This window comes from Gobius niger (assembly GCF_951799975.1).
Source record: "Gobius niger genome assembly, chromosome: 10".
NCBI classification, from domain to species: Eukaryota; Metazoa; Chordata; class Actinopteri; order Gobiiformes; family Gobiidae; genus Gobius; species Gobius niger.
In genome coordinates, this window is record NC_136861.1 from 30310158 (window position 1) to 30333997 (window position 23840).

Consider the following 23840-nt stretch of genomic DNA (forward strand, 5'->3'; position numbering starts at 1 on the left):
TCCTTGTTTTCCGTAGTTAAACACTACTGCGGCCTTCTCAGGTGCTCCCAGTCTGCTTCACTCTCACAGCGCTTGACTTTGCTGAAAAACTTCTTAATAGCAGCTTTGGCTTCGGCTTTGACTGTAAAACAAGAGGTTAAGATTGCGTTTATGCAACGTTATGGCATTCTATTGGGTGTATAACTTAAGACATATAATTTAATAATACAATTTGTATATTAATATGATCACGTTTACTTACTTTGCCCTCTTCCTTTACTCGTGCCTTCTGCGAGTAAGTGAGATAAAAAGCGGGCGAATGACTTGAACAGATCCTAAAACATAAAACATTTCAAAAGGAAGAACAGTAGCAGTTCATCAATATTGACAACTGATACCTACAAGGGGTCAAACTGAAAAAAAAACTACTACAGTTTTTAGCTTTTACCTTTGTAGCGAATCTTCCCTGAGAGTAAAAGGGGTCCAAACAGCGGACCACTATATCAGCTGCCTCCTTGAGGGTAACGGCTTTGGGAGGTGCACTCTCAGGCTGCAGGGCTCTTTCCTCCACCTTAGGGTTAAAAGTGACGTGCCTACTGCCCTCTGCTGGTCGACTGCGCTTTGCTGGAGGCGACATTTCTCTCTTTGTCGTCTTCGGCTCCTCTTGTGTTACCTGGACATAATGAGATGGAGTGTAGTTAAGGCTGGGTGGTAAAGGATGCTGAACTTTATTGTCTGTTCATCTCCACAGGAAGTTTGTTTTGTTTGCTCTCGATTTAGTCTGTGAAAACTCACAAAGATAAGACGAGGTTCCAAACATGATTGACAGGTGCATTAACCAATCAGAGCAGAGTGTGACTTCAAGAATCAACTCCTCCTAAAAGTGTGTGCCCTAATGAAGACCCTGTAGAGTCGGAACGCGTTGACATTAGAAATAAAACCACAAAAGGAATACAGAGTGCCTCGACCCTTCTTTATTCAAGTATATCCTGGCTCATAGATCTCAATGAGCACCTGTTTTCCTTACTTCAATGGGAGTCTAGCGAGGGCTCACCACTTCTCCTTTCTCTACATAAAACTACTAAAAGCAGTTTCCGGTAATATGAAGATATAGGATCATTCCAATCCAGCCCATGACCTTTATGTTGTGAGGCGCAAGTGCAACTTGGCCACAGGGTTGGGGGAAGTAGGAGCGCTGCAGCACCTTCTGGTGGATAGTCTGGACTTTGCATGCAACTTAAATAAACAGGAAAGGTTCTTTGTGGGGGCGAATACTATTCACTACCTGACAAATACTTTTTTGATACTTGTACAAAATTATTTATCATTTAGAGTCGTTAAACAGAACAAATGATTCCATAAAAGACCATTTCTTTAGTGCGGTCTCACTACCCACTAGAAATCAAAACTTGACATATTAAGAGACCAGGTATTAGTGTCTTAATTGTTACCTTAATTTGTTCATACCATCGTGGCCACTGTGTGTGGAAAAATATAGAAATTGATACATACCTGTGTTTGTGCTGCAATCACGGCTTCCTCCATTTCGTGTTGTCTGAAGTGGCACAGATTAAAAAGGTAATGTTAAAGTTAGTCTGTGTTTAGAACTCGTAGGGAGTCATTCACTAACCTGGAGATTATATTTATATAAAGAGAAAGAAGTTACCAAGTATTTGCTCTCGTGCAAAACAAGCAGTACGTGCCGAAGTGGATTAGCAGCAGAGAAACTTCTGCATTTGTTTTACTCTTGCAGCATTCTCTCATTCATGTATCAGATTTGGGGCCCTAATTCGGTTATACAGGATATTTTAATCATGCCCATCATGTCCAGTACAGCATATTTTATTTTTCAACGTACGTTCGTTATTCAGCACCCGTCTTGATGAATCCCTTAGTGTTTTAGCCCTGAAGCTAAAGGCTAACGTTAATGTGACGCTAACAAATGAACAAACAACGCCACAATCTGAGCTAGTTCTTTTGAAAAGCACTCAGTTTGATTTTTATCACATACATAACGTGGACATGAAGTTGTCATTACCCTACACTGGCCAACAATAGTGAGCCCAAACCATCCTGTGCACAGAGCCGACCTATTATGTTCAATAAAGCACATGAAGAAGTAATAAATATGGTACTGCTCCTAATAAGGCAATCACAATTCATAATAAAAACTTCCAAACATATGATCATTCATTCATTGTAATTCAAATGCAATATTGTTTGTTTGGTTTAAAGTATAGTCAATTATCTTTACCTTTTATCTATGCAAGAAAATGATTAACAAAAAGTTGAGCATTGAAAAACTCTTACTCTGTGACGGACATCGGTTGTTGCACGGTAGATTCTTCCTCCTCTTCATCATCGTCTAGCATTATTACATCTTCATCTAGAGGTATTACATCTTCATCTCGAAGAATTACACCTTCATCGAGAGGTACTACGTCTTCATTGACCCCATTTAGACTTTCCTCCTCCAAAGGGCTCTTCTCCACGTCTTCAAAAAGAACAGGGGATTGTTGTGGACTCGGGTGATCATCGACACTGTTCGACAAGAAACTTTGCGTCTGATCTTTGCACTTTGTTTCTTTCTTTGCAAAATAGTGGGAAATTGTCCGGGAGTTTTTGGCTGCGTCTGCTAACTTCTGCTGCTTCTTGCTCAGAGCCTTGCCCTTCTTGGTCGGGCTGCTCTCGGAGGAAGCCACGGTGTTGGCTCTGGCCCGTATTGACGATGTCACAGAGCAGTCCAGGTTTGCGGGGCCTGTAGAGCTTTGGGAAATGTCCGCGAAAGGGTTGGACTCCGATTGACCCGGCGAGTTTTTAAGCAGTTCCATCGCCGTCTGAAAGGGATTGGAGGAGCCCCTCAGACCGGCACCTACTCTCTTACGTTTCATCTGGAGGAAAGAGAAAATATTATTTAATAGTGTAATAATACATCATGTAGGGGGTGAATGTTAGGGCGGTCAAAGGCCCTGGGGTTCCTCAGGGCTCCGTACTAGGACCCCTGAAGTTGTGGTTGGGATAGGGCAGCCGCATGTTGTCGGTAATTGTTTAAATTTGCGACTTCGAAATCCAGAGTCTGTGGAAGTTGGATTAACCCCCCGATAGTATATTTTCTCCTGTTCAGTTTTACCCAAATCTAAAAGCTTCAGGGCTTTACAAGCCTATACACCAGTGTCACGCCTGAAAGCTAAAGTCTACAAAACGGATTCAAGATTTTTCCTTGTCGCCGTGTTGTCATCACTTTTTCCTCGTACTTTTGGTGTTTTTTTGACATGTTTTAAAATATTTTTTTGTCGCTTTTTTGTTGGTTTTTCATAGCTTTATTGTAATTGTTTTGTTCCGCTATGGTCACTTTTTTGGTGCGTTCTCATCCTCATTTACGTCCCTATTTTGTCACTTTTTTTCAAGAAGCTTTTAGATTCGGGTAAAGTCGAACTGGAGAAACTTTGCTCGGTTAAGGCGGGGGTTAAGAGGTTATGTAAATTGTAAAAATATTCCACACCACATTGGAAAAGTGGTATAAGAACAACAAATTAAGCTTATGTGTCTGTATAAATGTATAAAAGAGGTTGAGAGGGCGTATACCATCACTTATAGTATCATTGAATTCAACTAAAACTTCTTACTGAATAAACTTCCGACGCCGATGTAAATCCCACGTTTGATGATGAAGAGGAAGGAGCCTCCTCTTTGACACGGGACGTTTCCTCACAAACGTCTGAGTCTTTGGTCTCGTTCTCGCTGCTTTTCTCGTTTTCACTCTCGCCTCCCTTTGAAGAGGAAGCCGTTTTCTTCATCTCAGACACCTTCGCAGAACACGAACAGTCAGATCTCTGATATTACAGTGTGCACAGAGCGGGGCAGCAGTCACCTTCTTAAGAACTGCAGCTTTGTAAATATTGGAAGTCTTGCTGCTTTTGAAGACCTCGTGCTCCAAATCCACAGCCAGGGACAGAGAATCAGAGCTATGAGAGAAAAGACAATGTTACAATACTGGATTAAAAATGTGGAAAATAAACAAAAGTGAAGAAAAAAAAGTTACTAATGAACAACTGTAGTGTTATACATAAAATATATACCCACGGAAAACTAGTGGCTGCGTCCTGGTGGCCATACAGCACCTCCTGAAGGAGATGTAGACAGTGCTCTCTGGCCTGTGACGCAGAAAGAAAACACTGATGTAATTTATAATATTCATAACCCCAAAAAATAACAACTGCTAAACTATCGAACTTATGTTATTATCATTATATGGTTTTCTAGCAACTGGCATTGATGTATTATGATGGAAGGTGACGTCAATTTTACTGTAAATGCACTGTATATGTATATGAAGCATGGAAGGGCCTGGTCGGTGCTTGGATGGGAGCCCGTTTGGTAACACCAGGAAGCCTGGGGTGAATGTGTATGAGGGAGTGGTTGGTGGTGGACGGAGGGGCCGATGGCACAGACCGGTTGCCTCGCTTCCGTCAGTCTACCCGGGCAGCTGTGGCTACAACAGTGGCTTACCACCACTGGGTATGGCGTGAATGAATAATGACAACAGTGTGGCTCTTTGAGAAAGTTGTTAATACAGGCTTGTAGAGCACAAAACAAGTGTAAGGCATTATATGAAGTTTTCTTTTTTATCGGTTCCCAGGAAGAAGAGTTAAAGAGGGGGTATTATGCTTTTTTCAATCACATGGCACCAGTCTATATCACACTACAATGATGACCAAACCTTCTGTTGGTCTGTAAATGCAGTAAATTAGAATAACTGCCTTGTATAAAATTGCTCTCTCAAAATGGCTGTAGTGAATGTCTTGAAATAGGCCTCTGTCTCTTTAAGAACCTCTGAGCCTTTCCGACACGCCCCCTCCACACGCTGTCTGTGGCATCAGTGGGGAGGGGGTTCTGCTGAGGAGCAGTGGTTGGTTACTCGGCTGGTGACGAAAGCTCGGAGGCGTCTCCAGGAGGTGGGGGCGTTCCTAGGAGGACTCAGGCAAACCTATCCCTAAAATGGCCGCCATCAGAGTTTTTACAGATTACTCCAAAATACGTGAATGTGCCAAGGCGACACTTCAGGCATGTTTTTAATGAGGGAATGACATAATAACATGATGTAAAGCTTGAAAAAGTCGATTTTGCATAATACCCCCCCTTTAATAGTTAAAAGTCTGAATAATAATTAAACAAATAGACTCACTATGAAAGATCTTTTGCTCTGATCTTTTTGGGCGAAATGGGGCAGCTTTCACCGGGAAACAAGGAAATAATCCAATTTATACCATAATCTCTTTAAATTATTTTACCTACAAAACCTTTCCTCCATAGTTTTATATACCTTGCATGAAATTATGACTTAACCCAGCACATTTTCTCCAGTTTGGTTTTACCCAAATTTAAAAGCTTCTTGAAAAACACGGAAAAAATGTGACAAAGGAACGCCAAAAAATAGTGACAAACGTGACGAAAACACGTCGAAAACGCTTCAAAATTGTGACAAAACAGCGCCAACAACGCAACAAAAAAGCTACACTCTTTTCTTTCAAATGAGGCATTGCACTGCTCTACACTCAAGAAGCTTTATTTGAGTCAAGTCGAACTGGAGACTATAATTTGCTTACATGTATATTCGTAATCTAACAGTTTCATTATATCTCTATTCTCGCCTTCATTATAACATTTTAAAATATGACAATGATGACGTCACCTAAAAAAAACGTTTAGCCTTCCCACATTATCTCACAAAACATCTTGTCCTGAGATAAAAACAGCAACAATACCAAAACGTGGAACCGGGATATTTGTCATTCGTCTTGTGTTTCCGTGGGGGACACTTTTCCTTTACACGAGTTTTATTGCCAAGTGTGAGCAGTCTGGCCTGGGCCGTTTGGCATAGGCCCGACATGAGTCACTGCACCTCTCATGGCGTGTTAATTACTGGCGTGTTCATGAGGAATGTGTGCATTGACTCTTGTACCTTCACCGTGAGCCGGGGAATCCTCTGGCTGCTCGCCTCCTTCAGCGGACAGTCATCGTCTAACAGGGAACAAAACAGGGATATGTAACAAAGAAAACAAAATAAAGTGCTGAGAAGAAAGAGCGCAAGAGACATTTTGGGCAAACAAGTACTTTTTCTTAAATGGTCCCATATTGTGCTACTGTTATGTTGCTCTATCATGTTGAAATGCTTTTCAAAACGCTCGTCTTCCACCTGCTGATGTCATGAGGTGGTGTTCCTCTCTGTTCTTTCAGTCCAAATATTTGAAAGGCCCTGTCTTAAAGTGGTTCAACCTAAGGTGTACATATAACAGGGAATGCTAACCACAATTCTAACGTTAGCTTCATGCTACACGCTAACACTAGCTAGAGCCAGTGTTTCAATTCTACTGGATTTACTGTGTCATAAAGTACATATGGACCCATATTTAACTTAACTTTATTTGTGTATGCTAAATATGACTACGGTCTGCCAGAAAACATCCAAAAAGTGCAGAGAAAGAAAGTATGATGCACTACCTCCAGTATCTACTTTTTTTTGTGCACTATGAATTTCTCCATTGTGAGATCAGGAAAGTTGATCTTATCTACAGGGCCTTTAACTGGGGGTGCTTTGGTCATTTCTGTGCTCAAATTGCCTCACAGTGATAACTTTTTGAATACGTGTCCATTTTCCATACAAACTGTACATTATTTAACTAGACAGAGTTTAAACATGTTAAAATGATGTATTTTTCTCCCCCCTACATGTTCCAGGAATGTCCTAATGTGTAGAATGAGCCCAGACCTGCCTCTAAAATCCTGCACTGTCACTCAAAAAGTTGTCAATTCGGGTCCATCATGCACAGGCTTAATATAGAAACTACAGTTCTGTGTAAGACCTGAGGTGGCAGTAGTGAGTATAAAAATAACAACTTGCATCTAGTCCCACAATGTGGCCCCTTGTAGAGCATGAATTTCTGAGTATGTCAAAAAAGTTGTGGAGTTATGAATCTTGAAAGAAATAACCACAATGCACACTCCAGCCACTAGGGGGCAGCATAAATTTAAAAAAGGAAAGAATCCCACACATGTCCATCAGAAGGCACTGACATAAGATTGAGTGTGGAGTGGATGAATAATGACTTTACGTAACAGGCTGATGAAGCGCAATAAGTGTAAGCCGTTATTTATTAGGGCACAGTCCTTGACAATATATGCAACCCGTCGTGGGGGCTGATTTTCGGCCCACGACCCAAAACGAGTTCGACAACCCTGCTTTAAAGAAAGAAACCATAAAATATAAGTATTGTATGTACTATGCAGTGTGTATGACATAAAATTGCCAATAAAAATGTCACTTGCGCTCTTCAGACTCTCATTATAGTTTTCTCTTTACCTGGTGGAACAAAGTCCTCCGCCTGACTCCCTCCTCCCTGGAAACAAGAGGGATTTTAGTTCCAAGCGCACATGTCCTTAAATACCCCAAGAAAACCGCCATCTGCCCCTCCTCTAACTACAAGCATGGCCTTACTGCTGTCGACATGCACGCTTGCATTAAGACGACAAATGGCACACATGCTTCTACTGAGTGACAGGCCCCATTGGAGATCCAGTGGAAGGCTGTTATTATTGAGACAGCAGAGTATTGATGTTTTTATGTCTGTGTTGCGTTTGTCACTTTGAAGAAAAGACAGGCACTCAGTCTGAGCCTTGTCTGGAGTTCATCCAAGTTCAGACTTAATTCAGTCCTGGTTTATCAAGAGTTTAGCCAAGTTTTCAAAGTGACTTCCAGACAAATGAAGCCTTAAAGAGGGGGTATTATGCTTTTTTCAATCACATAGCACCAGTCTATATCACACTACAATGATGATGAAACCTTCTGTTGGTCTGTAAATGCAGTAAATTATAATAACTGCCTTGTATAAAATTGCTCTCTCAAAATGGCTGTAGTGAATGTCTTGAAATAGGCCTCTGTCTCTTTAAAGGAATAGGCCACCGTTTTTACATACTGAGATATGTTCTTACCTTAGCTTTGACGAGTTCTTTAGGACCTGTCTGATCTTCACCCGTGCCTTCAGTCACGTAAACACAGCGCAGACGGCGTTAGCATTTAGCCTCTCCCTCTCTCCTCTATAGCTCCAAAACAGGTCAAGATAGAAGCTACCAAGCTCTTCCACGTTTTCCCTATTTAAATATGGTTACATGAAGTTTTCCACTACAAAGTATAATTACACAAAATTAAACAATGTGGATTTGGCATCCGCACAGTAAAGTGAAGATTACTGCGCGGATTTCGAACTACTCCTGGTATTATTACGCCTTACAATATAGTCCCCCCTTTTATCCGCTTAGAAAATCCACATTGTTTAATTTTGTGTAATTAAACTTTGTAGTGGAACACTTCACGTAACCATATTTAAATAGGGAAAACGTGGAAGAGCTTGGTAGCTTCTATCTTGACCTGTTTTGGAGCTATAGTGGAGAGAGGGAGAGGCTAAATGCTAACGGCGTCTGCACTGTGTTTACGTGACTGAAGGCACGGGGGAAGATCAGACAGGTCCTAAAGAACTCGTCAAAGCTAAGGTAAGAACATATCTCAGTATGTCAAAACGGTGGCCTATTCCTTTAAGAACCTCTGAGCCTTTCCGACACGCCCCCTCCACACGCTGTCTGTGGCATCAGTGGGGAGGGGGTTCTGCTGAGGAGCAGTGGTTGGTTACTCGGCTGGTGACGAAAGCTCGGAGGCGTCTCCAGGAGGTGGGGGCGTTCCTAGGAGGACTCAGGCATAGCTATCCCTAAAATGGCCGCCATCAGAGTTTTTACAGATTACTCAAAAATACGTGAATGTGCCAAGGCAACACTTCAGGCGTGTTTTTAATGAGGGAATGACTTAATAACATGATGTAAAGCTTGAAAAAGTCAATTTTGCATAATTACCCCCCCTTTAATGTTTTTCTCGACACTGAATGTATGATGGAAGCTTTTTGAGTTCATGTTACTGTTTTGACAATGTACTAGTGTCTTAACTATTCTGTAAGTATTGAATGCAGGTTTTCTGGGGGAAATACATATATTTCAATACAACAACACAAAACAAAGTGCAATTTCTCAAAGACAATAATTCAGTGAAAACACGCGATCTGAACTCAAGTCATTTTAGCTGTAGACTTGTGTTGTTTTCAAAATGTACTCAAGCTTGTTAGGCTGTGCCAGTTGCACATGTGGCAGTCATTTACAGAGGCCCAGCAGCCCCTACCTTTCCCCCTCCGCACACAGGCACATACAGGCGCCACGTGAAAGCGCTTCCAGAAACCTGGCCGTACCTTCCGAATGTTCATCTGCTTCTTGTAGAGATTCGAAAACTCCTTTTTCCTGTGCACGGACTCATCCTCACCGCTTCCCCCATCGCTTTCATCATGCCTACAGAACACAAGAGAAGTGTCAAAGCGCTGGTAAAGCTGCAAAAGCAATAAAAGTGGAACATGTGAAACCGATTCTATTGTTGACATGAGGCGGGGGGCACAACTATTGCATGTTCTGAGCGCACAGGAAGTTAGCGTGCAACATTCCATCCACAGAGCCCATTTCGAACAGTGCCGGTGTGTTTGTGTTCAGATCACGAAAAGCATAATGAGCCATCTCTTGCCTCTCAAAGCCGTAGCCCTTCCTGCCTCCTTCGTACTGGCCGTGGAGGAGGCCGAACGGCCCGGCGGCCTCCCTGCTCTGAGCGTGGCTGTTGGAGCTGAGGACGGCGGCTCGGGCGATCTGAGCGCGCACCACTTTGGGGTTGGCGCAGAAGTCGCACGCCCCGGAACACTTCGGAGTCTGGTCGCCGAAGTAGCTGGAGATGGTGGCGTGACGACACCTGCTCAACACAAGGACAGGGATGCTTCAAAAAAGTCTGTAATATGATTTCACTTGTTGTATACACGACTAAATAGAAGCATTTTCAGCCTGTTATAATTGGGGGTATAATCTGGCCTGGGGGGGTATAAAATGGCCTAGGCCATAATATACCCCGGGGTATATTTTGGCCTAGGCCATTTTATACCCGGGGTATGAAATGGCCTAGGCCCCTTTAACCCCGGGTGTAGTCCAGATGGGGGTATACTCTGGCCTGTTACACCGGTCTCACATCTTCAGGGAGAGAATAGGTAAGTTACTAGGATTTATTTCTTAATCAAAGGTAAATCAAAATTGCAGCCTTAATGGTGGTATGTTGCAAATCTCATGGAAAAAATTAAAACTACTACTACTACCACTGCCGGCTGCCATCTAATAATGGTTTAAAGGGGGGGTATTATGCAAAATCGACTTTTTCAAGCTTTACATCATGTTATTATGTCATTCCCTCATTAAAAACATGCCTGAAGTGTTGCCTTGGCACATTCACGTGTTTTTGAGTCATCTGTAAAAACTCTGATGGCAGCCATTTTAGGGACAGGTTTGCCTGAGTCCTCCTAGGAACGCCCCCACCTCCTGGAGACGCCCCCGAGCTTTCGTCACCAGCCGAGTAACCAACCACTGCTCCTCAGCAGAACCCCCTCCCCACTGATGCCACAGACAGCGTGTGGAGGGGGCGTGTCGGAAAGGGTCAGAGGTTCTTAAAGAGACAGAGGCCTATTTCAAGGCATTCACTACAGCCATTTTGAGAGAGCGATTTTATACAAGGCAGTTATTCTAATTTACTGCATTTACAGACCAACGGAAGGTTACGTCATCATTGTAGTGTGATATAGACTGGTGCTATGTGATTGAAGAAAGCATAATACCCCCTCTTTAAATTCCTGACAACTATGGAGCTAAATGGTTCCTGTCCCATTCGTTTTTTCCATAGAGTTTTATAAATAATGAAGCTAAGCAGCAACTTAGGACCACAAAACACACAGTATTTTGTCACAGTATTATATCTACCCGAAACTTTATAAGTATTTGCCGTTTTCTTTCATTAAAAATAATCACGCTATGGTCATTATTTTTCATCTAGCACGAATCGTAATCCCTTCAATGCATCTTCGAACTCTGAATTGAGATTTTCTTAAAGTTTAAAGGCACCAGGGATGGGACTAGGGCTGGGTGGCACCGCCGCGCTGCATAGGCCGTTTTTAGCACAGTATTGACTTTACAGTTATTGCGTAATCCTCTACCATGCCAGGACATACAGTATGTTATGAAACGAGTTGGGCTGAGGTCCACAGGCAGGCGACAGGAAAACATTTTTACTTCTCGCAGCAATTGTATGAGTGTAGAGCAAACAGCCCTGCAAAACCAATATACTGTATGGCTTTCATTATTTAATTCCATAAACCATTGCAGCGGTTTTCCATTTTTTCGTGTGACCCACTTCTGATCACTTAAACGCACACACAGTATGCATTAGAAGCGTAAATCACTCTCAGGAAATTTTCAGACCAACCACTAAATAGCAAACTCTGAGTGTAAACACGAGCAGAGGGGGGGGGGGCGTTCACGGCCCAAAGAGGAGGGGAAAGTGAGACGAGCACAAAGACGCTCGACGGTCCCGCCCACAGCTGCACTGGCTACAAACTGCTCTGAAGGCAACACAGTGGAGCTATAAACTTTGATACTCTCTTTTCTAGAACCTACATACTCCTCAAGTGAACGACTTTTTAAAAAATACTATCACAAAAAAAAAAGAGGCCTCATTTACTGTTTTGGTTTGCCATTCAGCTTGTACGTGCGCCGTCTGTCATCTACCTGGAGAATAATCCCGTGTAATTTATTTGACGGGTAATCCAGGGGAAGGACTCCTCCTCCGCCGTGACGTACCGACTCCTGCCCGCAACAAAAGCTCGGTGCGTTTGTGTTTACCTGCATCAGTAACTGGCTCGCGCACCTTTCGTCCCCGGAGTTTTCAAAGCGTGGGAGAAAAAAGCGGAGATTCCTCACAGGTATGGGCATTTTACTTTCAGCAGGGGAGAGTGTATGGGAAGAATTTGAAGTATGTGTTGGGGAGGAAAAAACGCTGTGTTTGTCAGGTGTAGCTGTTAAGGGGTTTTTAAAGCCACACTGCGTAATATTTCACCCAATAAATAAAGTCAAATACAAATATAAAAGTCTTAAGGATTGTGTTTGTTGGCGGTAAAGGGTCTTAAACGGGCTCATCTTTTCTCAAACCTGACTTGTTTTTAGCTGGGAGCGGGTCAGCACCAGCTCGTCTCCATGGAGATGTAGACAGGTAACCAAACACGAAGAAATCACAGAAATTCCTTTAAAGGGACTATACAGAGTTTAAAAACGGTTAAAATAATGTATTTTCCTCCCCCTACATGTTCCAGCCATGTCCTAATGTGTAGAATGAGCTCAGACCTGTTCAACACAACTGCCTCTAAAACCCTGCACTGTCACTCAAAAAGGTGTTCATTCGGGTCCAAGCTTAATATAGAAGGTATTACACGTATGACCCGAGATGGCAGTAGTGAGTATAAAATGGCAAACTTGCATCTAGCCCCTTTAAGCTATCTGAGCCTGTTCCTACAAATGCACACATTTTGTTTGCCTCAAATCCTGGACCAGTTTTAAATGTAAAGTTATATCCCCATACAAATTAATAGGGAAGTCAGGCGCAATACTAACGTATGGGGAGGTATGTTTTGTCCTTTTCATGGCATTTATATACTTTCTGTGGTTTCTTTATCATTAATATATTATAAGATGAAGTATAGTGGCCATTGAATGTGTGTCTGGCCCCACAAAAAGCAAAAACTGAACTGAATTTAGTTAGCATTTAGCTCAGAGGACACTTTTAGATGTAAAATCTCCAAAGTTCTGTACATTCATTAATGATTTCTAAGTGGGCTCTGATTTTACCTTAATGTGGTCGTCAGGCGGACAACAGCTGAAATACGTGCCGATTGTTCATAATTTATGATGATTGATGAATAATGCTAACGGCTATAGGATAAATATATTGATCAGGCTAACTAAGCTAACCCGGACTAGCCTACTTGCGAACTGTCCGCTTCTCCTGTTAATTTATATAGCCAAACTCTACAGATTAGGTTCTCTTCCAAATGTTTCACAGCCAGAACAGCCCAGTCACTTTTGTTTATATATCAGACAGTTAACTCGCTTTTGTGGCATAGTAACGTATAAGGAAGGTTCCGCAGCGTGGCTTTAATTCATTTTGATGTATTTTCTCAAAACATGTAGACCTACTATTATTATATGCATCTTATTATGTAAAAGGAAAAGAAAAAAATATATTAGTAAGAAATATGAGTATTAACTTACAAAAAATAACTTGAAAATTTGGCTTTGGCACAAGTCACTGCACAGGAGTAAACAGACGCTCGCCGTCACACCCAGCCGTGTTTTCATAAGTCATGAGTCAGTGATTTATGCAGAAATTCTCGCTCTTAACGGCACAAACAGCGCTCTGTTTTTCAAGAGCCCGGTGCAGCATTTATTCTCCTTGACTGAACTGCACTTGAAAATCCACATGCTTTGAATTAGCCATTCGCTCTCGCACGCGGGACCCTCCCACTCTTGCCCCCTAAAATAAAGCAGGCCACATGTTGGGAAAGCGCGCTGCGAACTCGGGAGGTAAACAGGAAAAAGGATGCACAGAATTGCTCGAGCAAAGCGAAATTTTCAACCGTGACTTTCTTGCCCTTATCTGTAAATACACCACAATGTTTCTGACGCGGATGTGGGCGCCGTGTCCTGCTGACTGTAGTAACAGCTCGAGAGTACAAATATTGAAGGGATTACTCTGATAGAATGTGTTTGAGCAGAATGGATGCCAGTGAAGAGTCGCTCAACCTCCTAAACAAGATATGGTTCAAGTTACAGCACCTGCCCAGCGCCAACCCCATAGAACTCGGGGCATTCTTCATCCTGCTCATCTTTATGTGTAAGTTTTCATTATGCTGCTAATTTCATTCTATAAAACTATTACAAGTGGCAGTTACTTTTTACAGCGGGGTCAGCACTTGTTCACATGATTATTTTTTGGGGGGTCACGGGTTACTTTGAAATGCATGTCATTCTTGTGTAACTTTAGCACTTCACATTTCAGTTGTCTGTCATACTGTTGATGCGTCGGGACGATTTTAAAGGCACACTACGCAACATTTTGGACAATGATCTGCTCGGCACAGAAAATGCTGTTTTTCGCAGTGGGTAATCAAAAAAATGGATGTAGATGAGGCCCTAATCTATCTAAATCTCACAAAGCCCTTTTCCACCAAGCTGGTGCCGGAGCTGGTTCTGGGCCAGTTCCAGTTTCAGAACCGGTTCTTTCGTTTTCCATTGAAAAAACGCTGGCTCTTGGTTCCAAAATCTGGTGCCGGTTGGGAACCAGTTAAAAGCTGGGTGAAGAAACGAGCACCAGTGATGTCAGCAGCTGGGGGCGTGGCTGTCTCCTCCAACAAACAATCAATATTAGTTAGTTTGTGCTTAGAACTTCCTGGAGAAGCCGAAACAGTCTCTGTGGAGGAAACTGTTGTTTTACTTTATGCTCTTTAGCTAAAACAAGAGTTAGAAAGAAGAAATCAAAATGTTAACGGCTGCTGTGACTGAAACAAACTTATTCTTCTGTATTTTATAACCAGAAGTGACTGTAGCAACATGTTACTGTCCATTTTTGATGTTGACTTCCCAAAGCGTTGCTATGACAATAGGCACAGCTCTCATTTTGGTGGGAAACCAAGTCAGTATGGAACCAACCCGGCACCAGAACCAGCTCTGAACCAGCCCTGAACCAGCACCTTGGTGGAAAAGCTCTAACATTTGGCTGTCTTTGGTCAACATCTCCATGGAGACGAGCTGGAGACGTCCCCGCTCCCAGTACGGTCAGGTCAGAGGAGAGATGAGCCGCACAGCAAACACACGTTTATTCTGTCACTACCTGGGTATTTTTCAATCCCCCAAAAAAACAGAATACCATCAAATAAATGTTTGTATTTCATTCTATATATTGAGTGTCCAGATGAGGAACAATGTCAGTCTGTAAATGTGATATTGCGTTTCTTTCTGTGCAGTGTTGGTGTTGAGCATGATGGTGCTCTCATGCGCGACGTGCTGCTGCTGCCGCAACGCCCGGACGAAAGGCTCCAACATCTGAAACCAACTTTGAGACACTTCTTGGACACCTGATAACCTATGAGAGATCGGGAGAAGCCAAAAACACAGCGCGTGTTTTGCAGCCTGTCGCCTTGTTTCTCGCTGAAAGCCGACACGTGTTTGTCAGTGAGCGTTGACCTGTTTGGGTGTGTCCCAGCCTTTTTTGGAACAAGCTGCAGCTGACAAAGACGGGCAGGAATCTACTGACTCTGCTGCCAGAACCACCTGTCGGTCGGCATTCCCCCGGCAACCCCTCAAGAGGTTTCCTAAACTACGAGGGCCGCGCTAGCGCTCCATCAACATTCAAAGACAGAAAGGTTAGATCTGGAGTGTCCAAACAACGGCCCACGGGTCAAATGTGGGTCCTTGGGTTACTTTTATCGGCCCTGGCAAGAAATATTATAAGACACATTCAAGGACAATATAATTTGAATACTAACTGTCATCTCAATACCAGCAATAAGCAGTATTTTTTTTGGTGTTTTGGTGTGCGACAGACTCATCGATTAAGTTTATAGATGATATTTATGGATCAGGGTTTTAAACCCACTTTTAGATCATGATTTTACGTCAATTTAATGAGGAAGATTTGGGGGAAAAGTTCTTCATATATATTTTCTCTGGTGACGTAGAGAGAAAGTCCCAAAGAATTCTGACACACTCATTTCTCACTGGTGTAACGTGGTTACTTCCAGTGGACCTGTGTCCAATAAGGAATGGCAAGAATAAACACAAAAAATGTCAAAACTGGGAAAATGTTTTAACCATTTATAATTGTGTCCTGGTGAAAATGTTTGTCTAATGTGTCATTGGCAGTTTAAAAAGGTGCATTATTACCAACTTCCCCTGCCCACGCCTTGTCTGTGGTCTTGAGTTCACAGTAATGATTAAAAATATCCAACCGTCAAGTGAGCTAAATGTCAAAGTCGCTACAAATGAAATATGCTAATATATAACTCCTGTGACTCCTCTTCTCTATGCTGCTGTTAAGACATTTTTGCGTATTTGACCTTGTAGTGACCCAGCGGCTCTATGAGTGGTCAACATGGCGCCTTTACTTTCCATCACGGTGGTCACCACAAGGGCAAATACGCACAAATATAAAAAATAAATTCCCACATAAAAGTTGCATAATGCAGGTTCTCTGTCTGAAAAAGTTAGCTGTGGCAGAGGGGCGCAGGGTAAAACATTCGAAATGCACCTATTTGCAATGTTTAAAGAATAATAGAACAAAGGGAGCTGTCAAGACAAGTCAAATACACCATCTATAAGTGTCAAACCATTTTTCTTTGTTTTGTCTGCAATTTTTCTTCATTTGTGAATGGCCTCTGACAGGTAGTGAAGAATTTATCGAGGACAAATTTCCCTACGAGTGTAATAAAGTATTAAGATTGAAAAATGAAGCACAAGTAAGGAATAAAAGGAAATGGGCTAAGTTTTATAGTAATATATTAGCTGGAGAACAGGATTTTCTATAAGGTTTTAGGCTAACAGCTTAGTCATACGTCAGGAATTGTACTTGGCAAAGAGACGTGAGAATGAATGTGAAATACAAGCGTTCCTTTATGTCTCAAGGAAAGGGAAAATGTATGAATGGCGCCCTCTGCTGGACAGAAAGTAGAATGTATGAATTTCAAAACTACGTGTTATTATGGGGCCTTAATATTTTATAAAGTGTGTGTAAAGCGTTTGTAAAGTGGAATAAAAAAAAATATATGTAACACAGTGTGTGCGATTCTTACCCCTCTTGCTCACAGTATTTCACCATGGCTTCAAAGGCTTTCATGGCGGCTTTGTCTGCCTCCTTGATGCTTCCCCGTTTTTTCTGAAGACAAACAGTGAAAGAGTGAGATTACCTCATGACACCCAATTTACCCGGACACATTTTCTTTAGTCCGGCTTTACCCAAATGTTAAAGCCGCTTGATTGTAGCTTACAGCCTATAAGTGTAGTGTTTTTTTGTTGTGTTTTTGTATTATTTGTTTTGTCATGTTTTTTTTATTTTATTCTTGTTGCTTTTTTGCTGCGTTTTCATTCTTGTTTACATCTACTTTTTGCCGCCATGTTAACTCTTTCTTTCAAGAAGCTTCTGGACTTGGGTAAAACTGAACTGGAGGAAATGTGGCTGTGGTTAAAAGGTTGATGCGGTTTGTCGCTGTTACAGGAATGAGTTTTTAAGCATGTTTCACACAGAGTAGGGACAAACAACATTGCTAACTTTAAATGGTTCACAATTGGCAAAATAAAAGCTTAATAATTTGTCACAAACATCTACTTTTACAAAATCATAAATCATAAATCATCCAAGAATTAGATCAACAAATCCTTCTATGAACACCAAGGTATGTTCGGCTTAACTTGCCCGAACATACCTTGGTGTATATTCGTTATTAACAAGGTATTTAAGACTAACTTTAATACTTGTAACTTATTAACAAGGAAGTAACAAGTGCTTCCTTGTTAACAGAAAATAAAAGACCGATTTATTTACTGCTTGTTGTGTATTTGCCGACCTGTTTGCGGTTTATTTCTTGCTGAATAAGAAAGCACAGCTGCTGTTTGTCTTTGGCAGAGTAGTACGTGCGACAGGACGAGGGGAGCCCGTCTCTTCCGGCTCGACCCGACTCTTGGTAGTAACTGGCCAAGGACTTTGCGAGGTTCCAATGAGCTACAAATCTGTTGAAAAGATTGAAAACAGTTTGTTAAATGAAGTAATGCCCAGTGTCCTGTGCTGGTAGCTGTACCTGACGTTGGCCTTGTCTACTCCCATGCCGAAGCTGATCGTGGCCACAATCACCAGTACTTTACCCTGCATCCACTCATTCTGGACCTCTGAGCGATCGCTCGCTTTTAAACCTGTAACATATCCACATTTATTAAGTACATAAAACAGTTGTCATTGCTGCAGTGTAAAATGATTCACCTGCGTGGTAAGGTTTAGACAAGACTCCAAGCTTCGTTAACTGATGTGCAACAGTTTCACAGCCCTCTCTGGTTCGGCAGTAAACAATGCCGCAGCCCTGTTCATATTAAAACTATGTTAATTATCTTATGTAATAAATCATTTAAAGCCATCAAAGAACTGTCAAACTGAAAAGTTAATGTAAAAACGTCATGTGCACAGTGTCTGATATCCCCGTTACTGTTTTCAGAACCAAAATAGTTAGCTTTAATCTGTTAATGAAATAAAAATTAAAAAATAAGCACACTACTACTACTCTGTTCTATTGGGAAAAAAAGAAAACCTGTTCCTTAGCCCCATTGGCCAGTGTGAGGGCCTGTTTGATGAAGGCATGGAGGTGCACGTAAGCATTAGGCAGGAGCTCCCTGAAGATCACGTCATAGTGCAAGTTACTGCGGAACACAGGAGTCATAAAGTACAGTGGCGGCTGCAGCCGCAGGGACTTCACAATGTCCTCTTGGACATTCTTGGGGGCTGTAGCAGTCAGAGCCAGGCAGGGCACCCCAGGCAGCTTAGGCCGCAGCTCCCCCAGTTTGAGGTAGTCTGGTCTGAAGTCATGTCCCCACTGAGACACACAGTGAGCCTCGTCCACAGCCAGGTAGGACAGCAGGCCGCGGGAGCACAGGCCTGACAGGCACGGCTGGAAGGAGGGAGAGGCTACCATCTCTGGAGTTATATAGAGCAGCTTGAGCTTTGGTTGGCTGCTCTCCAGGTCTGCAAGGATCAGGCGACGCTCTGCAATGGGCAGCTTGGAGTTTATAGAACATGCAGGGATATTGAAGCTTTTCAGGTGGTCCACCTGATCCTGGAAGACAATAAGACAGCATATGTTTATCATGCACATGTCCAATGGCATATGCCACAAACTAATGTGGAATATAGGTAAACTGCTGACCTGTATCAGAGCTATGAGTGGAGATATGACCAGGGTGATGCCTTCTGCCAGCACAGCAGGCAGCTGGTAACACAGAGACTTCCCAGCTCCAGTGGGCATGCACACAAACACATCCTTGTCCCCTAAACAGACACGACCCTGTTACTTACAACATATGCACTCGATGGAGTTCAGCTCCAGCTGGACACATTCAAGTACAAGACACTTGGCAAGAAGGTAAACACTTTTGACATGGAGAGCAGCTAACGACAGCTAACTGGCAATAAACAGTACAACAAAGAAACATGTGGTGCCCAATGACTCACCTCTGACCACTGCCTTAACAACATCTTCTTGCAGTTTGGATCTAAACCCGTCGAAGCCAAAATGAGCCTTTAGAGCCTGTTTTAAAGTGGCTGTCATGTTGAAAGAAATCAAAACTCCGAAAGTAGTCGCACACCGATGACATCATCCATACGTCACTACTGCGAGCCGCTATCCCAGCGTTTCAAAAATAAATTATTTATGAAAATTAAGTATGTGACATTCAATAAAACAAATAAAATAAGATATGTATATTCAATAAATCAAAAGTCAGCGTACTGAAAAAATATATAAATCATAATAATACTTAACATGGTGTAAATTCAAATCATGTAATATAATATATATATTATATATACATATAATATAATATATATAATATATAATATAATATATATATATATATATATATATACATATACATATATATAGTCATAGTATATATATACACACACACACACACACACAGTATATTATAAACAACTTGACACTTAATTATTCTATAGAAATGTTGTTTATTCAGTAGTATTGCACAATATTTTATTGCAGATAGAATACTATATACTATATACTATACTATAGTAATTATAATACTATGGGTATTTTTAATATACATAGCAAATCAATGTACAGTGCAGAGTAAGTGCTTAGTCACATACAGTTGTAGCAGCAGCATAGAGAGGAGGAGTCACACAGCAGAGCTATTGGATTGCATACATGTCTAATAGATTAGCATATTTCATTTTTAGCGACTTTGACATTTAGCTCACTTGACAGTTGGATGTTTTTGATCATTACTGTGAACTCAAGCCCACAGACAAGGCGTGGGGCAGAGGAAGTTGGTGCTCTTAACCACTGGAGACCGGATCACCAGATCCTTCAGAATCTCCACGGTGCCAAACAACGGGAACAACCTCTCGGTGAATTGCTCATTGTACGTGTAGATGTGGAAGCGCTTGTCCACGTCATAGAAGGACAGCTGGCCGTTCTCATAGTCGAGGTACACACCCACTTTGCGGGAGATGAGACCAGGGGGCAGGGCGGTGTAGGGCACGGTGAGGGCCTTCAGCTCAGTGCCCCTCTCCAGCCGCAGCGTCAGATAACCCGTGTTAGTGTTCAGCGACTTGAAGCCCTTCCGTAGGGAAGACTCTTTGGCCACGCCCAAGCGCCAGTCACGCTCGCCCACCTCCACCTCCCAGTAGTGGCGCCCGGAGCCGAAGCCTTCCAGCCCCGCGGCGCACCACCAGCCATCAAATCTCTGGTGGTAGTTGGGCACGTCTTTCCGCTCGAAGCCACAGCGCATGCGCTTGTCGCCGGTGATGAGCAAGTCGGGGTTGGCCGTGTCCAAATCTAGATTAATGTCCACTGCAAGGAAAGAGAGGTTGTTACTGTTTATAAACAACAGCTTTAATGTAAAATGTTCAGCTACATTACCTGATGTATCAGAAATCCAGTCCCACACTGTTAAAGACACAAAAAAGTACAATAAATACAAATCTAGTGTCAGGTAAAAATATGTATATTATTTACCTGGTTTAGGCACATATGGAATGGCACCTGAAAGAAAGTAGCAAAAAATTAAGAGGCTACCAAACCAACACAGGGCCAATGTAACTTGAAACAAATTATGGTAAGAAAAAATGCAATATTGATCTAACCATTTAAAACAAAATATCTAATTGTTTCCCGAGCGACCTCTCCATAAGCCGTTGTGAAATTATGGCGGGCGTTTTTACTCTGTGATGAAAGGATTAAGCTCTGCAAGAATAGCCACTGGGGAAGTTTCAAATATTACTCAAAGATGCGCCAGTGGGTCCAAATACAAGTACAGATTATGTTTTGATGAGAAAACATTGTGTTATGCTTGAACACTCTAAAAAGTCGATTTTGCTAAATACGCTCCCTTTGAATAAATCATTAATAAGGCTAAGAAACAACTGATATAGAAACTGTCCATTTAGGCTTTTGAGGCTCTAGAAGGGGCACTGGAGATCTTGTTTAGTGACATACCTATCTTCTGGGTCTTCTGTTTCCACAGAAGCCACTGCTGCGGTAAGTTATCCTACGTAAAAACACACAAAAAAACACAGTCAAAACCAAATAGCAAGTTTTACATTGCAGAACATATTCTTGATTCATACCTTTTCTGGACTCTGCAGCACCAGCGTCCACATGACCAGCTCCATGGCAGAAACCAGGCAAGGTACACGGCCCCAACGCCAGGCCGACTTCAGGTCCTCCAGAACCTTCACCACGGGTTCTCCAGGCCACACACTTTGCTGAAATATGCCAGCATGAGTCGGTAAGGGATTGGTTTTCGGGGGTAAATCATTTGTCGGTCTTGTTCTGGCGTTACCTCGGGTTGTGCCTTTACATCTTTGACCCAGTTAAGAATCACCGCCTTGGCTTGTTGAATGTGCTGCTCATCGTAGAGATCAAAGTCCTTCACTTCATCAATCTCTGGCCAGCCATCGCTCTGCATCAGCTTCTTCACACACAAAGGTAAACGCAAATTATCATCTCTAAATGTCATGTTGTTTTTTTTGTCCCTCACCTTTTTCTCCAGAATGTTTCCCCACTCCAAGATGGTGAATCGGCAGAGGAGTGTGGACCAGGTGTCATCCAGGTTCCAGATGTGCTCCAGCACTTCTGACCTCTGCAATGGGAATGATGTCGCTGAATGGTCACATGTTTAGGGCAAGTCCTTAACTACTCATTACAGAGTTATTGCAATGTCATACCTCGTGTAATATACAGTAGTCTAGACATATTGTGTATAGTCAGGTTACTTTTATATTTCTTCTTTTATGTAAAGCATCGTAAAACTGTACCTGACACACTCGGTTGAGGTCTTTGGCCAAATCCACAATAAATAGTTGATCCTCGTCCAGCGGCTCCTGCTTCTCCTTTTTGTTCTTCTTATGTGTCTCCTGTTGGATTAGAACAATAGTCACTGGTGCCTGACTGCTGCTTTGGAAAGTAATAAGGTTAATCAGAATGCACAACACAGCTCTGCTTTAGTCTGTAAAGCAGATAGTAAAGTTTCCCAGAAACTGCAGTGGTAATGAGAATAATGGTGATTTTATGCAGGTGAAAAGGGGTGTGGTTAAACATATAGTCACTGCTATAGTTATATTTTCTCTTCAAACAGACAATTAGCAAAGTCTTTTTCTCAGAGCGTCAAATCAATCATGTTTTTTTTTCTTGTCATAACCTTCGTAATTCATCCTTGTTATAGTTTATTCCTTCATCCTTTTTGATGAGCCTCTGACAAGTAAATAATGGGAAATTACAGCATCAATATTGTATACAAATGTTTAAAATTGTTATTGCATATTGCTTTTTACCTTTATCTTAGCCGTTAGGTTCTTGGCCGGTTCAACCATGAAGTGAAAACACTGCATCATCGTGACTGGTGTGCAATGCAGTCCTGCAGATAAATCAAAAACTGTAGTTACTAAATCACTGTCAAGTGTCAAGATTGTCATGACATCTGAGTGGCTCTGCATATTAGCAATAACACAGATTCATGCTTTCCTATCACTTCATACTAACCGGACATAAAGCTAAAAATGTGCAATACACATACAGCTTAAAACGCTTGAATCTTTTCTCTATCTTGTCTTTGGCTGACCATCAGCAGACTAAATCTAAAGTAGTCTGGGAAATAATGAGCTCATTCTGTTTATGGTTGGCAAAAGGAGGCGTCTCTGCTAAAAGCAAGGTCAGTGAATCCAATGCAGTTTATCCAGAGTAATGGTGAAATCCATCAACAAAAAGCTTTATAACAGCAATGAATACAGACATAGATGTGCAGCGGTTTATTACACATATGGGGGGACATAAAATTAAGTATTGTGTGTGACACAGCTGTCTGATTATTGCAATAGTATATATTAAAAAAAAAAAAAAAAAACTTTAAAAATCCCGAAAGTAATGCAAACAGTTGACGATGACTGTTCCAGGGAACGTCTACTTCAATGATTGAGTATGGCGTGGGAAAAAATGACATGGCATTTTCCACTGCGACCCACTTCCAGCTACTGCGCAAAACGTAAACCCATTTGTCTCGTGACTATGCGCCAAAAGTATTAGGCTACAAGTCAGTTTATGCACGTTTTGATTCCCATAATAGCATTTATAAAGGTTTTCTTACATTGGTTTCACAACATTCTTCAGCTGCATAGTCAATTCTTGCTTGTTTTAGCTTTAGTTGTGCTTCAGAATAGCTAACCCTATAGTATAGATAGCGGTTCTGACCTTACCTGCTTGGTAAAGTTTGGTCAGGTGATTTGGTCCTGGTCTTGTCTAGAAGACTACCTGCACACTGGCTGTCTGCTGCAGTACTGTCTGACCTTGTTTACATACCGCACTCGCCTCGGCTGCTCGGGGATTGTCGGCTGTTTCCGTGAGCGACGCGCTCGAGTGCGTCAGGTGCGTCAGGAGTTCCGCCATATTGGGAAGGTCATTTCTAATGTTCCAAATGATCAATTCCTATGTTGTACACCATGGCTTTAGTACTGATGTGGAAAATTCAGTTTGATCGTTTAGCTGTTAATTAAATGGTAGGCTTTTTTATTTGTTTTATTTTAGAAATAGCACAGGAATACACAAAAAATAAAAAATGCATTTATTAGAAATTCTTCACAA

At 42.0% G+C, this 23840-nt stretch overlaps 2 protein-coding genes and 1 long non-coding RNA gene across 5 annotated transcripts; 1 reads left to right on the forward strand and 2 right to left on the reverse strand.

The window, feature by feature from the left end:
- recql5 (RecQ helicase-like 5) lies at positions 1–19328 on the reverse strand. Of its 2 annotated transcripts, none has more exons than XM_079564315.1 (19): positions 19193–19328; positions 18888–19009; positions 18276–18797; positions 17954–18050; positions 17775–17886; positions 17544–17706; positions 16773–16855; positions 9590–9808; positions 9267–9363; positions 7340–7376; positions 5942–6000; positions 4063–4133; positions 3851–3944; positions 3606–3785; positions 2290–2870; positions 1492–1534; positions 428–640; positions 242–268; positions 1–121 (listed from the first exon to the last, which is right to left on the reverse strand). In XM_079564315.1, exons 1-19 carry the CDS (start codon positions 19287–19289, stop codon positions 38–40), a joined length of 2901 nt encoding a protein of 966 aa, XP_079420441.1. In that variant the 5' UTR covers positions 19290–19328; the 3' UTR covers positions 1–37. The 2 variants fall into 2 exon arrangements, with proteins under 2 accessions (XP_079420441.1, XP_079420440.1); XM_079564314.1 differs by having other exon boundaries at positions 242–314.
- Positions 11497–15542, forward strand: LOC306968812. Its single transcript, XR_013793284.1, has 3 exons — positions 11497–11855; positions 13701–13819; positions 14949–15542. It is a non-coding gene; the product is annotated as an uncharacterized lncRNA (long non-coding RNA).
- Positions 19329–19685: 357 nt separating the features above from the next.
- Positions 19686–23602, reverse strand: LOC306969711 (butyrophilin subfamily 3 member A3). 2 transcript variants are annotated; one of them, XM_079565413.1, is made up of 10 exons: positions 23456–23602; positions 22538–22620; positions 22022–22120; positions 21745–21846; positions 21547–21675; positions 21332–21469; positions 21201–21252; positions 20721–20747; positions 20625–20651; positions 19686–20555 (listed from the first exon to the last, which is right to left on the reverse strand). In XM_079565413.1, exons 2-10 carry the CDS (start codon positions 22595–22597, stop codon positions 19996–19998), a joined length of 1194 nt encoding a protein of 397 aa, XP_079421539.1. In that variant the 5' UTR covers positions 22598–22620; positions 23456–23602; the 3' UTR covers positions 19686–19995. The 2 variants fall into 2 exon arrangements, with proteins under 2 accessions (XP_079421539.1, XP_079421538.1); XM_079565412.1 differs by having other exon boundaries at positions 21547–21678.
- Between the last annotated feature and the right edge of the window lie 238 nt (positions 23603–23840).